The 14,265-nt window shown below is 41.6% G+C and overlaps 1 protein-coding gene across 1 annotated transcript in view; it reads right to left on the reverse strand.

Moving 5' to 3' along the window:
- The window catches only part of METAP1D (methionyl aminopeptidase type 1D, mitochondrial), a 48,707-nt gene extending 35,618 nt beyond the window's left edge, over window positions 1-13,089 (reverse strand). The window contains exon 1 of the mRNA XM_065637303.1: window positions 12,983-13,089. Coding sequence (XP_065493375.1) covers window positions 12,983-13,022 — 40 coding nt within the window. The 5' untranslated portion in view covers window positions 13,023-13,089. The remainder of the gene's footprint in view (window positions 1-12,982) is intronic.
- Window positions 13,090-14,265: the final 1,176 nt, after the last annotated feature.

The raw sequence follows: 14,265 nt of genomic DNA on the forward strand, positions 1-14,265 counted from the left end.
GATAACCTGAGAAATGTACACATCCTTTTAGAGAACATTGGACATGCCGTAAGTGTTAATGTACAAATTTAGATCATGTTATTTACTGCAATAGTCCTTCATGGTTCAAAATGAACTCAATCTAAAATTGAAACAAAGCTTTAAACAGAGGCATTTATGGTTGAAATTCCTAAGTAAACATCTTTAAAATGTGAAAGTTGGAGGCTTTATACAGCTGGTTAGAGTGCCTTGTTATTTGTTATCTAAACCCGAAAGAGAACAGTACGACTTTCAAAAACACTCATGAAAGTTTTCTCAGGCTGCACGCTACAGAGTGCGCCTGCCAAAAGACCTCTGAGGAGCTCTGAAGAGCCCTTTATTCTCCTTTTCTAAGGCTTCCATGCAGTGGAGCAGTTTGTTGAACACTTCATTTCCAACATTTTCCTCTTTGTTCAGAAATTAAGAAGAGAAAGACATCTATCTATTGATTTGGAAAGGGCAACGGCTCTAGAAAGAGAACTCCCCAGGGAATTGGTCATTTAACAAAATAAACAAACAAACTTTCCATACTTTGTTTCTACGTCATAAAATACTTCCAGATTGTTTTCCACTCAAATAATGTTTTTAATATGAACTATCTTAAAGGAATTAAAAACAAACAAACAAAAAATCAAAACTTCTCTTGTCCAGGAACATTTGCAGGAACTACCTCCGAGGAACAGCCAGTGATCACATGTATAATGTCCTTTGCCAATGAAGAGTGCAGCTTGTAAATGTTACCTGAAATGATTTCTCCTAGATCCTTTTAAAAAATATAGCAAGATAATCCAATAACTAAGACAAAATAGAGAATTCTGACACTTCTTATCATACTAAACATAGCCACATACTATATTTTCCTGCCTGAATTGCATCTAATAAACTACAAGACCTTACCCTGTGGTATACAAATTTTCATGCTTACTCTCTCATATTTTACTATTAAAACATGTACTATTCTGGTTATGTGACACATATTAAAAAGTGAAGGGGACTGCTCTTACGTAATTATATATGAGTGTGAATCTTTTTAAGATGGGGCATTTGTTTCTTTCACATCTCTAACCCGATGCAGTAAATCAAGATTGGGGCCAAAGTGAGTATTTTATTATGCAAGCCGGATAGACTACATGGTGCTGATACATAATAAACAAGATGCAGTTGTTCTCAACTTGTTTTTCGAGGAAACCTTGAAATTTGACGGCCACACCCAAAGACTGTGAAAAGACTTTTTTTTAGAAAGCAAGTTCATGTCAATTTGTTCCAGCTCCCGACGTGGGAGTCAACATCGCCGCTGGAGGATGCTTAGCAAAACCTGTGCTCAAAAAGCTTGAAGATGAATGAACCAAGAGGTCACAGGCAGACAGATCTGCTCTCAGACACAGAGCAATGTTGCCCCATCTGTGGATGTTTCTGCCAGTCCGGCAGGCAGTTCACTCTGATGTTTATTGGAGAAGCACCTGAAGAAGAGCATCTTGCTGTGCAGCACTGGCTGGCAGTGAGTGCCCAGGGTGGGAGAGTCCCTGGGGCAGGAGCGCTGGGGCAGCCTGGGTGCACGAATGCCCAAAGTGAGGGACGGGTAGATGAAGGGCTGAGGAAATCTGTGCAACGTGGCAAGAGCTGCTGAGCGGAGGTGGTGCAAACAACAGGAGCTTTGGTGACAACTGTGGAGATGGACGGAAAGGTCAGGGACAGAAAACTTACAGCAGTTCAGACAGAAGCGTAAGAAGGGACAGAAAAATAATTTGGCAAAATGGGGGAAGGTAGAAGATCTGGGAATTTGGCAAACAAAACCCAAGACATATAGAGAGGGTAAGAAATGACCGAAAGAGATGAAACTCCTTTTATATAATAACCTGGTTTTAAAAGTTTTGAAACAGTTCCTCTTAAAAAAATCTTCCAGAGTCTGTTTTCACTCTAGATAATACCAATGGTGTGACCTGAATCGCTGAACACAAAATATGAGTGACTTTTCTTAAATGGAAACTAGAACTTGACTTCATACAGTGCCTTTCGTACTTAGTGTGCAACAAATTGCTTTAAATACTGGCAGGCAAACAGCCACTATGCACTCAAGAGCTCATACATAATACTACTTAGCATTTTTATAGTGCTTTTCATCTTCAAAGTGCTTTACAAACAACTCATTAATCTCAACCAACACACCTGGAAGGTAGATAAATATCTGCATTGTAGGTGTGGAAAGACACAAAAAGTTCAATGGTTTACCCGAGGCCACCCAAACCACCAGCCCCCAAATCCAGGTCCCACCAGGCGCACCGACCCCAACAAGTGGGAAGTCCATGAGACACAAAGGTGAGATTTGCGACATACGTTCTCAAACTGATTTGCCACTGAGCAGTGAGCTGACAGAGCCTCTGTGCTGCCAAAAGCCTCTGCCTCTCTCACCTACTTATTTCGTAAACTGCTGCAGAGTCTCCAGAGCAGGAGACTCCTACAATTCAGACAACAGAAACCTGAAGCCACCGGCCTCTGAGTGCGGCCGTGATGCAAGAAAACAGCTTCACTCCTCAGGCATTCTCTAACTAACAAAAAGAGAATGAACTTTGTCTAGCAAGAACAGTGACTCGCTCCCTTGCTGGTGACTGGAAAAATATTCTTAATGTGATTATACCACAATTGTACTTTTACCTTTTTGAGGTTTAAAGATATCTGATAGAACTTTTTTACATGCCTTTTTTTTTTCTTTTTAAACGTCAGAAATGTCAAACCTGGTGCAGACAAGAAGTCTGAAAGATATGAACTGTAATACAATACCTGGACTTTGCTACTGCAGACCCTCTATTCCCATACCCAGAGAAAAAGAATCATGAATTTTTAGTAATGATATCTTTATTTCAGATGTTTGTTACTCACTAGATTTAAATAAGTAAATCTGAGAATCCTTATCTGTTCAGTCTTCACATTCACATGCAGAGCTTTACAAGTTCTCCAGCCACTGTAGTTACTCCCAGGGTAAATAACTCATGTTTAGAAAAACAGTCAGATAAACTGTTACAACAACAGAAAACCAAAAAATAGTTGAAGGCAAATTTTCCCACACTTTTTCCTAGTATATAAGGGAAAAAAGTATTTTCACAAGTAATGATATAACATGTTAGTAAGGTAAATATGAGCAGTAAAAGATAAAATGACCAATGGCAAAAATGTATGTAGCTAAAAGAGTAATGTTCTGCCTGTCTGTCCAGTTGACCTGGAAATCAAAACTAGAACAAGAAGAAAGAAGCAGCTTTTAATTACTCTTCTTCATCTTGATTTTTTAAATTTACAAAAGAAAACAAACTAACAATCCAAAGTCACACAATCCAAAACAACATAAAGAAACAGGTCTTGATCATTAAGCAGAAACCACGTTACTCACGTTTAGAAGAATTTTAAGATAATTATTTCATTTGCTTTAAAGTGGGCTTGTATCTGACTGCCAACTCCATGCTTTTTTAAAAAAAAAAGTCAGATTTACAAATCCTGAAGAAAATAAAGGCATAAGAGCAAACTAAAACATACAGGAAATGCAATTAAATTTAATTAGACTAAACGCTAACACTCACTGTTCAATCATAAAAAAATTCTACAAACATTTTCTAAATGAAAAAAATCCACCAGGGTAGTAATCTGCAGCTAAAATAATATATAATGTTTATGTAATGCAGCCTTTATAACAGAATGAAACAGATTAAAGGGAAACATACAAGAACAGAATCAAAATATGCAATTGCCTCCACTAAAATCTGGAAGCATAAAAATGATAATGTAGTAAAAAAAACTTCACAACATGATAACACTAGTGATGCAACATTTTTTGTTATTTTGTTTAATAACTTGTCACTTTATTTGTAAGCAGAAATCAAGAGATGTCAGAGTAACTTCTGTTGCTGCCTCTGTTCTTGCTCTTCCCTGCTTCTGTTTTCAGTCTGGGTTAAAAAGAATCTTTTCTCCTAATTACCAACGAACTAAAACCAGATTTTACTCATGGAGAGGTACACTACCCATCAGTACAAGGCAATACTACATAAAAACAACAAAGAAAATTAAAAATGCAGGAGGCGAGGCTTGAACACAGTTTTCTTTCAATTCCCTTGGGAACTGTGGTACTACAGGTCTTGGATTCCGGCACAGAGAGGATCATGTTCATCAGTTACAGCAGCTCCTCTGGGCCTAAGTCCAGGTAGACTGCTTGTCTAAACTTGATGAAATATAGGCGCCATCAGGTAACAGTCATGGTCAGGGAGACTCCAGAAATGCGTAACTGAAAACTAAAAAATGAAATTAAAACAGTGCTCTAGCCAAACAGCCTCTTCTACAGGACGCAAAAACTGTAAGGCAGAGAGTGTACAATGTAGAGATCGCTCCTTCTATACTTTCTCTTTTCATATATGTAATATGAAAGACTGGGCACACAAGTATATTGTAACAAACACTGATTTTACATAGAAATACTTAGGAAAGAAACCACTGTGATAAATGCACACAGCTTGAACAGGCACAATGTCAAAAAGAAAAAAAAGAAAAAGGAAAAAAAAAAAAAAGGCAATTGCCCTGTAACCTACTCCCCCTCCCATCGCATTACTTCAAAATATTTTCAAATTAAATTTTAATGCTAATAAATATTGCTAGATTGACAGCAGTGGGATGTGGTGTCTAGAAGCAACGCAAGCTATCCAGGGTTGGCACATCACCACGTCAAACTGTCAAAGAGAAAAAGAGGCAGCAAGTCTGTCTTGACAGTGGTGCCTTTCCACATGCTGTAGGAATGTGCTTGTTTGAGAGCGGGGGAGAAAGAAGAAGGAACGAAAAAAAGGGGGAAAATTATACAACCCCAAACGGAGAAGATCATTGTAACTAGGGATCCCACAGGTGGTGTCAGCATGGAAAAGGCCCTTTACAGACTGCACGCACAAACAAGCACTGCTTTGAAATCATAGCTTGCAATGGACCAGCAGATCTGTCACTGAAGACTGCTCCTGAAAAATTCCCAAGCTTCCGCTTGAATTTCCTCAGGATTCACAACCATTACAACCAGAACATTATATCTAATATGACTAAATATGCTGGGAACGAAAACCAGCTTAGGTTTCACAACATAGACCTCCCCTGCAGCTTTAGCACCAGAAGAGATTCAAAATGAGAAGCAGCCTGTCTTCAGTGTGACTTCAGTAGAAACCCACGTTCCCTCCAGCATAAATAAAATAAAATAAAAAAAAATAAAACCACCATGACACGATGGTATGGCCATTCAACCACTGAAACAGCTTTTTTTTTTTTTTTTGTGGCCTCAACCTTACACTCCAACTCCAGCTCTATGTAGAAAACCACACAAGAAACAAGGGGAAGCATGTCAGACCAGCTCAGTTCAGTTTCCCCTACACAACTAGAGGACACCCACAACACACAATCGCTAAACTTCACAGACACGCGGTACGTTGATTTTGTGTATGCCTTAAATCCAGCTCCTGGTCTAGGTAGGGTAATCCAGTGCAAGAGCCTGAGTAAAAGGAATGTGGTGTCTAAATGTAGAAAGCTACTTCACGTACGTCCATGGTTAAACTGCATGTTAGCCTGGTAGCTTGGGAGCAGCAGGCGTCAGGGCAGCCCCCAGGCCCCATTTCATTCTGTCAATGCCGCGCTGCCACCAGACCCTCCACAAATTACTCCCTCGGCACTACAGTTTCTCCATCCATCAGCTAGGGCTCACAATTTCAGTCCCTTTTGTCTGCCATACCTTCCTGTGCTGCCAGCTCTTGGAGGCAAAAAAATGTTATATGCTCATAGGGCATCCGATCCTGTGATTTTGGTTAGAGGAGCTATCTGCTCTGAAATATAATATAATTCACAATTTGAGGCCCAGAATTTCTTTTAGGGATGATTCAGTTCTTCATTCTTTCTCTTCAAAGGCTACATATTACAGTAAACAAGCTTAGAGACCAGCAGAGACCTGTGATACACTCTGCCGCTATTCCTGATACTTTAAGTAACAGAACGTGGAAGAACCAAGAAGCCAGAGACTTCACTTGCAGTTCGATCCTGTACGTAGGCTCGGCAGGGTCATCTTGTGGAGATTTTAAGAGTCTGTATCTTTCTTCTCTTTGGTTTAACCTCTAGAGATTGTGAAGCAGTATCCTTTATTCCATCGATTTGCTGTATAAGCATAGAGAAGTTAAATCTGTCATTCGCTTCTCTGCAGAGTCACACTATGAGTTGTGTGTTGGTTAACGCCGCATTTGTGAGCCTGAAGAGACCTACCCCGTCAGTAAGAGACAAAGTTTTCCTTTTATGCTGCCCAAAGCCAGCACGGAACTGTGCACCTGGAATACAAATCACAGACGTGACTTTCCACCCTATTACATGGTATTATTTCAAGCCTTGGCTTCTATAGCTGAAGCCAGGTAAGGAAAAGTCAGATAAGGACAACAGCCTCTGGCAGGTGACACAGAAGTTGTTCATGCAAACAGGGAGTGCTCCTTGCTCACAGACATCCCCACATCTAACTCTGAGGACAGAGAGCACTGTAAAACCTATTTTGGAAACATGTCAGCAAGTCAAGTCTCTATGATGGGGCATCCCAGTTTCTTGGTAGAGGCTTTCCCAGAGCTTTCTGGTATTTTCTTTCAGGGTTGGTAGCCAGCCGGACACCAGCCCTTATGGAGAATCACTGCACCAGGGCGGTGAGCTGCTGCAGACAGTGGCAAAGTTTCAGAGCTCTGTGATGGGAATGGAAAGAGAAAGCAGTTCCTTTCTGCTTAGGGAAAGGTCCAGGTGAACTTTAAGGAAAACGCTGCAAAATGGAAAATGATACATGTAAATACATAGTTCCAAACCAGTTCAATTTTGCCTGCAGGATTACAGCTAGGCCTAACTCACTTAACTTCTGGTATCTAAAAATGTACCTGTGCAATATATTTGTCACAAGCTCAGTACTGGCAGATGTAGGGCGCTACCTGGGCTCTGGCCACCCAAGACGCAAGGCACATAGAGCAGAGAAAGTATTCACAAAAGGCTGAAACTAAGTATTCTTCAGAACTTGTCATGAATTTTGTCTCTGTGTGGGTTTTAGTTTTAACTGCAATGGTGGTGCTCTAGCACCAGGTCAATGGGAACCTTCCTACAAAGAAGAAAAGACCTTTTATGTATTGTGATGAACGGCTACCTGAGCAGGTGGGGGTCAGCAAAGCTGCTGCTTTATAAGCCGCCCTCCCTCCTGCATCAAACAGGAGCAGGGAGCTGCCAACCCGGACACAGCTCCCACCGCCGCGGCTGGTTTTCAAGTAGATCCACAAGCTGATCCCTCTCAGCCATGGCTGGATATCTGCGAATGACTTCCCTTCGTTTAAAGGCAATCTTAGCTAACGCTGATTGAGAAACCACACCCTACAAATCCACCCACAGCCAGAAGTGATAGATCTTGTCAGAACAAAGGGGCTGTGTGCTGCCAACAATACATTACCTCTCGACTGAAAGAAGAGAACAATTAAACACTTTATTGAAAGGGGAATATTTTTTCTCTCATGCCTCAGACCATGAAAGTGCATGTCTTCCCCAGAGTTACTCATTGCTGCACTGTTGAAATGGGAATAATTCCTTGTCTGCCTGATTATTTTCAAGGCAGGGATGAAACTGCCTTAGGATCATTTGAAAAATGTTAAAAATGTACTACAATCAAGTGGTTTGAACTTGCACCGTGCATCATTTACAGCTGATAATGCTAATGTTAAATTCTGGAGACGTGAGTCTGTCTACAAATTAATGGAAAATGTGAATTAATATTTTCTTCCAGCTAATTGCCCATCTCATATATTGCACAGTGTAGCCAAACATCATTTGATCTTGAACACTCTCTAGCAAAAGTTTTCAATCACTTTTTCTCATCTGCCAAAAGATGTCAGAATTACAGGACATATTTCACTACCATTCTGGAATACCAGGAGACATTTAGTCAAGTTTCCCCAAAACTGTTATCTGTATCTGCTATGGTTAATTTTTTAAAAAGCATTAGGTTAAAAGTATTTAAAGTTACCATTGATTAATTTTTTGAATTGTAAATTTTTAAGTTTCTTTTCAACTGTGATGAAGATATGGATGAAGAAATACTTTTAGAATTTGAGTATTAATAGTGCTAAGGAGATTTTTATGATCTATTCTTAACATGAGAATAATCCCGTATATGTTGTTTATGGTTTATGGTTAAATACAACTATCAAGGGGCAAGCTACAACAATTTTAAAAAATAAATGTAACTCCTATTTCAAAATGCATCATCAAAAAGATGGAAACATTGATTCAGTAGCATATGGCAGTTAAAAATGTGGCATACATGCTTTGATTTCAGAAAAAAAAGAAAATTACCTTATTTTGAGTCCTTTTTTCACTTCCTCTTAAAAATATTGAACAGTTCGCATTTCATGAGACCATGAACGTTATCAAGGGCTGCAAACTAACAAAACGCAAAGTATGGACTGTGTGCATCAGAATTACTGCTTAGTAAAGATTCAGCAAAGTTTTTATGGAAAACTCAACAGTCTTTTATTAGGCAGCCATTACTGCTCCATCTTCTAACTCAAATTCACTCCATTTCTTAAGTTGGGTCAAATGTTTTATGTCAACTCCAATTCCAATGCAGGAGTAAAAAAAAAAAAAAAACAACAAAACCCAAACAAAACAGGTTCCCATTTAGACAGAATGCACAAACAGCTAAGTATCAATAATGACACGGATCAACTTCAAATTAAGGTTAAGGTAATGGAACTTACATTCCCCTAAAATACAGCTCGATACCTCATTTTTCACAGGGGTGTCCCCTGCTTCCACCAGGACCAGTAGGCACCCTCAGCTGCGTTCACGAAACAAGGCTGACTGCAGGTATTTCATAAATTCTGGATCATGAGTAAATATTTAATAAGTAAAAGAAATATAAAAGGAAAGGAAACTAAGCACACTGGGCAAAGGATGCCTCAGCTCAGCTGACATGCTGCTTCTGCTAACAGTTCAGAAAGGTGCCAGATTGTCTGCAGCAGGCTGTGTGGGTGAGGAGGTGACTCGCTGGCCAGTCCTGGTTCCTGCCTATGGAAGAAGTGGGTTACTGGCGGCAAAGGGATATCAGAAACTGCTGCAAAAAAGATTCTGAGAGAGTGAAGACAGTCCTCTCCCCTTGCAGGTGGTGGAAACTGCAATGGCTTTGGATAGATATGATTCAGTAAGGTAACTGATTTGATCTTGACCATGTTTCTGGAAATCAAAAAGCCAAGGAAATGGAGATTTGAAGAGATTTACAGCAGTCACTTGATTTATTTAACCACTTCCCAGCTGGAGACTCCATAGCACACTCTGTACACTAACATGCAGAGTTCAATATAAAATGGTAATGTAAAAGTTGACTACCAGTTTTACCATTGTCAATGGCAAAGCCATGTCTCACCAAGAAAAACACTAAGTAAAATTATATATAGGCACTTTACCTACAGGATGTAAACCAAATCACTTCATATTGCCTCAGTCACTTGCTATACTTTCTTCTATAAGTCCACTCTCTGCAGGGTCTGAACTAATGTTTCTAACTTTTGTAATGCTTCAGCACAGTTTGACAATTTCCATATAAATACCCTGCTGGAGAAGCATTTATTATTCCTTTGAAATATTCCATTTTGCCTAGACTAACTATGAAGTATAGACAACACTCAACCATGCATTACTGACAAGAGCCGTGAACCAAACTGGTGATCTATATAGCACGAATAAGAATGTTCTTTAATATTAAAAAAAAAAAAGATACTGATTTCTAATGAGAGTTGGCACTTCCAGATAGACTCAGAAGCGCAAGGCTATGAAGCTGCATTGCAACAAAACCAAACTCCAGCTATGCTCCCCTCCTTTTTTTGAAAGAGGTTTTAAAAACATATTTATGTATTAATATCTCCAGTTTACTAAGGGAGGGGAAAAGAGTAACATTCTCAGAAAAATCTTGACAACAAACATTTCTAAAGGCTCTGCATCTGCAGAAGAAAAGCATCTCTCAACATCTCACATACTGTGGTGCTGGAAACAGCTACAGCTTTTATATGAGTGTGGAGTTTCCAGGTTTACTGGTACCCATTTAGGAGCCCGCATATGAATCCCCAGTTCTGCACGTGGCTTAACAAGGCGTGTACGAGCAAATGGACAGCCTGTGCACACAGACTACATGTCTAAGAGATGTATCACGTTTCTAAGAGATGTATCACACACTGTCAACCTACTGTAGATTAACTTTAAAAGTCTGGCTAACAATATGCCACATAGATTACTACACAATACTTATTCATTGTTAGAGATAGGTAAGCAAGATAAGAAATCATTTTATCAGTAATTAACACAGTAAGTAACTCATTTTACAAGAGATATCTTCTCAACAATTATTTTCCAGTGGCTTAAAGTCCTGAAACTTCATTACAAGAAATTAGGGGCTTCTACTCTAGTAATTTACTTGCCTAAAATTAATAAATCAATAAGAGATTGTTACGCCTTAAACCATTTAAGTTGTATTTGTAGACATGCAGTTATTTGATGTCTTCTACTTTATTACCCAATGAAGTATCACAGATACAAGTATTGGAATACCTGAAACTGTCTTGATATGTAATTAGACCAATGTAATTAGTCAATGGATCACCATAAAATCCACACTATTTGTAAGTACAAACCATGACAAGACACACTGATTTGATGTGTCCATGTTCTGGATGTTTCTTGTTTTTCTTTTACAAAATGGTAAATGCAATTCACACGTCCGTGAATCACCTGTAAAATTCTTTCCAAATACTGTTCAAGAAAGAGTGGCAGCTAAAACGCAGTTCAACCACTGCAAGGCCACTCTGAAATACAGTGTCAGAGCGTGCAGAGTTTCACAAAGGTTTGTGCGAGCCGCTCACACTCTTACAAAGTCGGTTACCTTCTCCTTGGGTTGACAGTGTTGCAAATCTGACACTAGCAAGGCAAAGACTATTCCAATGAACTCTCAGTATACATACTGAAAAGGCACAGACTGTCTTTTTAACTTCCTACAATCTTTCATCCAACTTATTTTCTTTTTCAAATATAATAAAGATTTTCTTTCAGCTAGCCTAAGTCCTTCTGATATGTGGAGGAAGTATTTAACCAGTATAAAAACTTCCAAGATCTAGAAACAGTTCCATAATAAAGAAAACTTTCCTTTCATAATTTATAAAAATATAACATCAGAAATAAATTTAAAAAAAACACAAGAGAGGCTATAAAAAGTAATTTTCATTCCATTTAGGTAGAAGAGATTCCCTTAGGTGAGCAGAAATCTAATTTAAATTACTTCTGTCTTTCAGTATTTGCAAATTAAATTATACTGAACTGTCCAATTCAGAGAAAATTGGATTTAGTTTAATCAGTCTTGTCTGAACTATGACAGTTTTGCTTTTTCAACTTCTGAAAACGCATATCCACTGGGGCAGCTGAACAAGGTTTGATGCCTGAAGGGACGGTGTGAAGGCTTAACAAATTTAAACGGTTTGGCTCTTTTAACTGGATGACAGACATTGGGTTTCTAGGTGTGGAGGGGCCAGAGGAGGCGGCAGGGCACGGACCCATGACCAAAACAATATCCACAGCAAAAACACAGCAGACACAGAACTGCAGAGAAATAATGAAGAACAGTATGAAGTTGCACACCAAATTTCAATTCATCTAAGATTCAAACAAATAAACTGTTGTTTGTATGGTATTATATACTAAAAAATGTGATTCTGTTCCACACACTTGCACACGTGTGAAAGAGTGAAGGTTTTGACACCTGTTAGAAATAAAACAAATAGGAGACTGAAGGCCAAATGTTGCAGCTCTTCCCAGAGTTCAGCTGAGGCTCACATTCCAAGAGTCCAGTCAAACTGAAATTTCTTTATGGGAACATGAGCCTTCACCACCGAAAAAAACCTTATGTGGCACTTCTGCCCTGCAAAATTCAGGATTAACTATGAAGAAAATGCCTTTACATTTTCCAGTGTTTTTCAAGACTGTTGGATAGAATGAAAAGTACATTAGAAGATCAGGATCAATAACATGAGAAAAAGGAATTGATATTTTGTTATGCCAGCTGAAAAGCATGGCAATGTTATGCTTTAGCTGAAAGCACAGAGCAGTTTAATATTTAAGATTAACCTGGGATCACTCTATGCCCTATTACAACACTAAATGTTTGACAGTCTTAAAAAAAAGTAATCATACAAGTCTCTCATCAAGATCATTGAGGTATTTCCTTCTGTTCACACATTGAAGATTTTACAACAGGTGTTAAAAAGAAACACAGAATGGTGCCCCAAGAGCTTCCAATCTTATTTAACACAAGACGCTGAAACGCTGAGGGGAAGGAATGAGAGAGAAATAACATTCCGTCCATAAGGTAACACATTTCTCAGCGGAGTACAGCATCTTGTACAACTGTTCTTACGTATTAATAAGTCAGACACACGGGAGTGATTCACTTGTGACAGGTTATGTGGCAGAAAAGCTGAGTTTGGGAGGACATGGGACAGCGAGGGGCCTGAGAAGCCATCACGTACACTGAGGCGCCAACGTGCAAGAAGTTCTGCCGCTGAGTGGGTTGGCAGAAGAAACATAGGCGCTTCTGTCAGATTACTTTTTACCGAGCACCGAACTTATCCCAGCAAGAATTATCCCAGCAAGAATTATCCCAGCAAAGCCGGTGCTCCCCTCCCCGTGTCTTACCCGTGCGGTGCGGCCCCGCGGGCGCTGTCCCGCTCTGACCGGCGCCAGCCAGGTGAGGGGGCCGGGCGCCCAGGGCACGCGCAGCGGTGACACCGGAAGGCGGCAGCGGTGACACCGGAAGGCGGCAGCCGCGGCCCCGCCGGCTCGCGCGCGCCTCTCCCCCCATCCGCCCCGCGACTCCCTCCCGCGCCCCGGGCGCGCGGCGGCCGCGGCGCGCGCTCACCTCCGCTCCGCAGCGCGCTGACAGCTCTGGGCGCCGCCATCTTGCCGCTGCGGGGCGGGGTCACGTGGCGGCGGGAGGCACGGCGGGCGGGAGCGGGGCCGCTCTGGGAGCCTCGCGCCAGGCGCGAGCGGGACGCGGCGGCTGTTGGGGCAGCGGGGGCGGGGCGGGGCGCCGTGCCAGTCCCGGCGCGTGCCGCCCCGCCCCCGCGCGGCTCGGGCAGGTGCGCGGCGAGCGCGGCCCCTCAGGACCCCGGCGGCGTCAGCCCGTGCAGCCGTGCCCGCTGCCTCGTAGCCCTCGCAGGGCGCAGCTCGTCAGCCGGCGGGCACGGACCGCGGCTGCTCCTCGGCTGCGGCGGCGGGGCGGGAGCGCCCCCTTCCCGGCCCTCCGCGAGGGCTTTCCGCGGGGCGGCGGGGCGGCAGCTGTCAGTGCCGGTCCGCGCTCCCCCGCGCCGGCTGCCCAGCGACCTGCGGTACCGCTGAACTGCCCTTCTCGGCACCCTCCGTCCCGCTCAGCTTCACTGCGCCCCTGCAGGCCTTGCCAAGATAGAAACTAAGATAAAACGATGCCTGATGAGATTCAAACTCCTGGAAGACCACAGGATGTTGTAGAACTAGGAACGACTTGAAGATGTGGGCATTTCTGCCCCGCACATGAAACGCGCACATGCCTCTCACCAGCAAGCAGCAGGTAACGATGCCCATGAGATGTAACTGCGCATCTTAGCAATGCTATTTCTTCATTTTTTGCAGGCAACAACGTACCACGTGAAGCAATCACACATTAGTGCTGCTTGGCACATGTGCCGGAGTGAGCGTGGCTGTGTGTGCCTACAGAGAACAGCACACTTCACGTGTGTGATGAGTAACTCACTATCTTTTCTTGAACTGTCACTGAAGGGGAAAAACAAAGTGCTCTAAGTTAGCCCAGTCTCTCCTTTCTTATGTGAGTCAATAAGTATTTCCTGCTTAGTGGAATGAGAGGCACTGTTAGAAAAAAATAAAGTGAACATTTGGCTTTTGTCTGAATCCATCAAAATTCCATATTGTAAGAGACTGAAAACTGGTTGAGGGCATAATTAGTATTGTCTCCAATTTCTGCATTTTGTTATGCTGCTACCACCTTAAGCATCAGGCGATTTCACAAATACTTGTAGGTATGTGTTATCAGTTAGACTGGACCAATTCGTTTTGCATATCAGAAACCAAGGAGGGAATTGATCAAATTACAATAGATTACATTCCAAGAGAACAATTGCGATTTTTGCAGTCTCTGGATGAATCTTA

The sequence above is a fragment of the Caloenas nicobarica genome, chromosome 6 (genome assembly GCF_036013445.1).
Source record: "Caloenas nicobarica isolate bCalNic1 chromosome 6, bCalNic1.hap1, whole genome shotgun sequence".
In the NCBI taxonomy this organism is placed as follows: domain Eukaryota; kingdom Metazoa; phylum Chordata; class Aves; order Columbiformes; family Columbidae; genus Caloenas; species Caloenas nicobarica.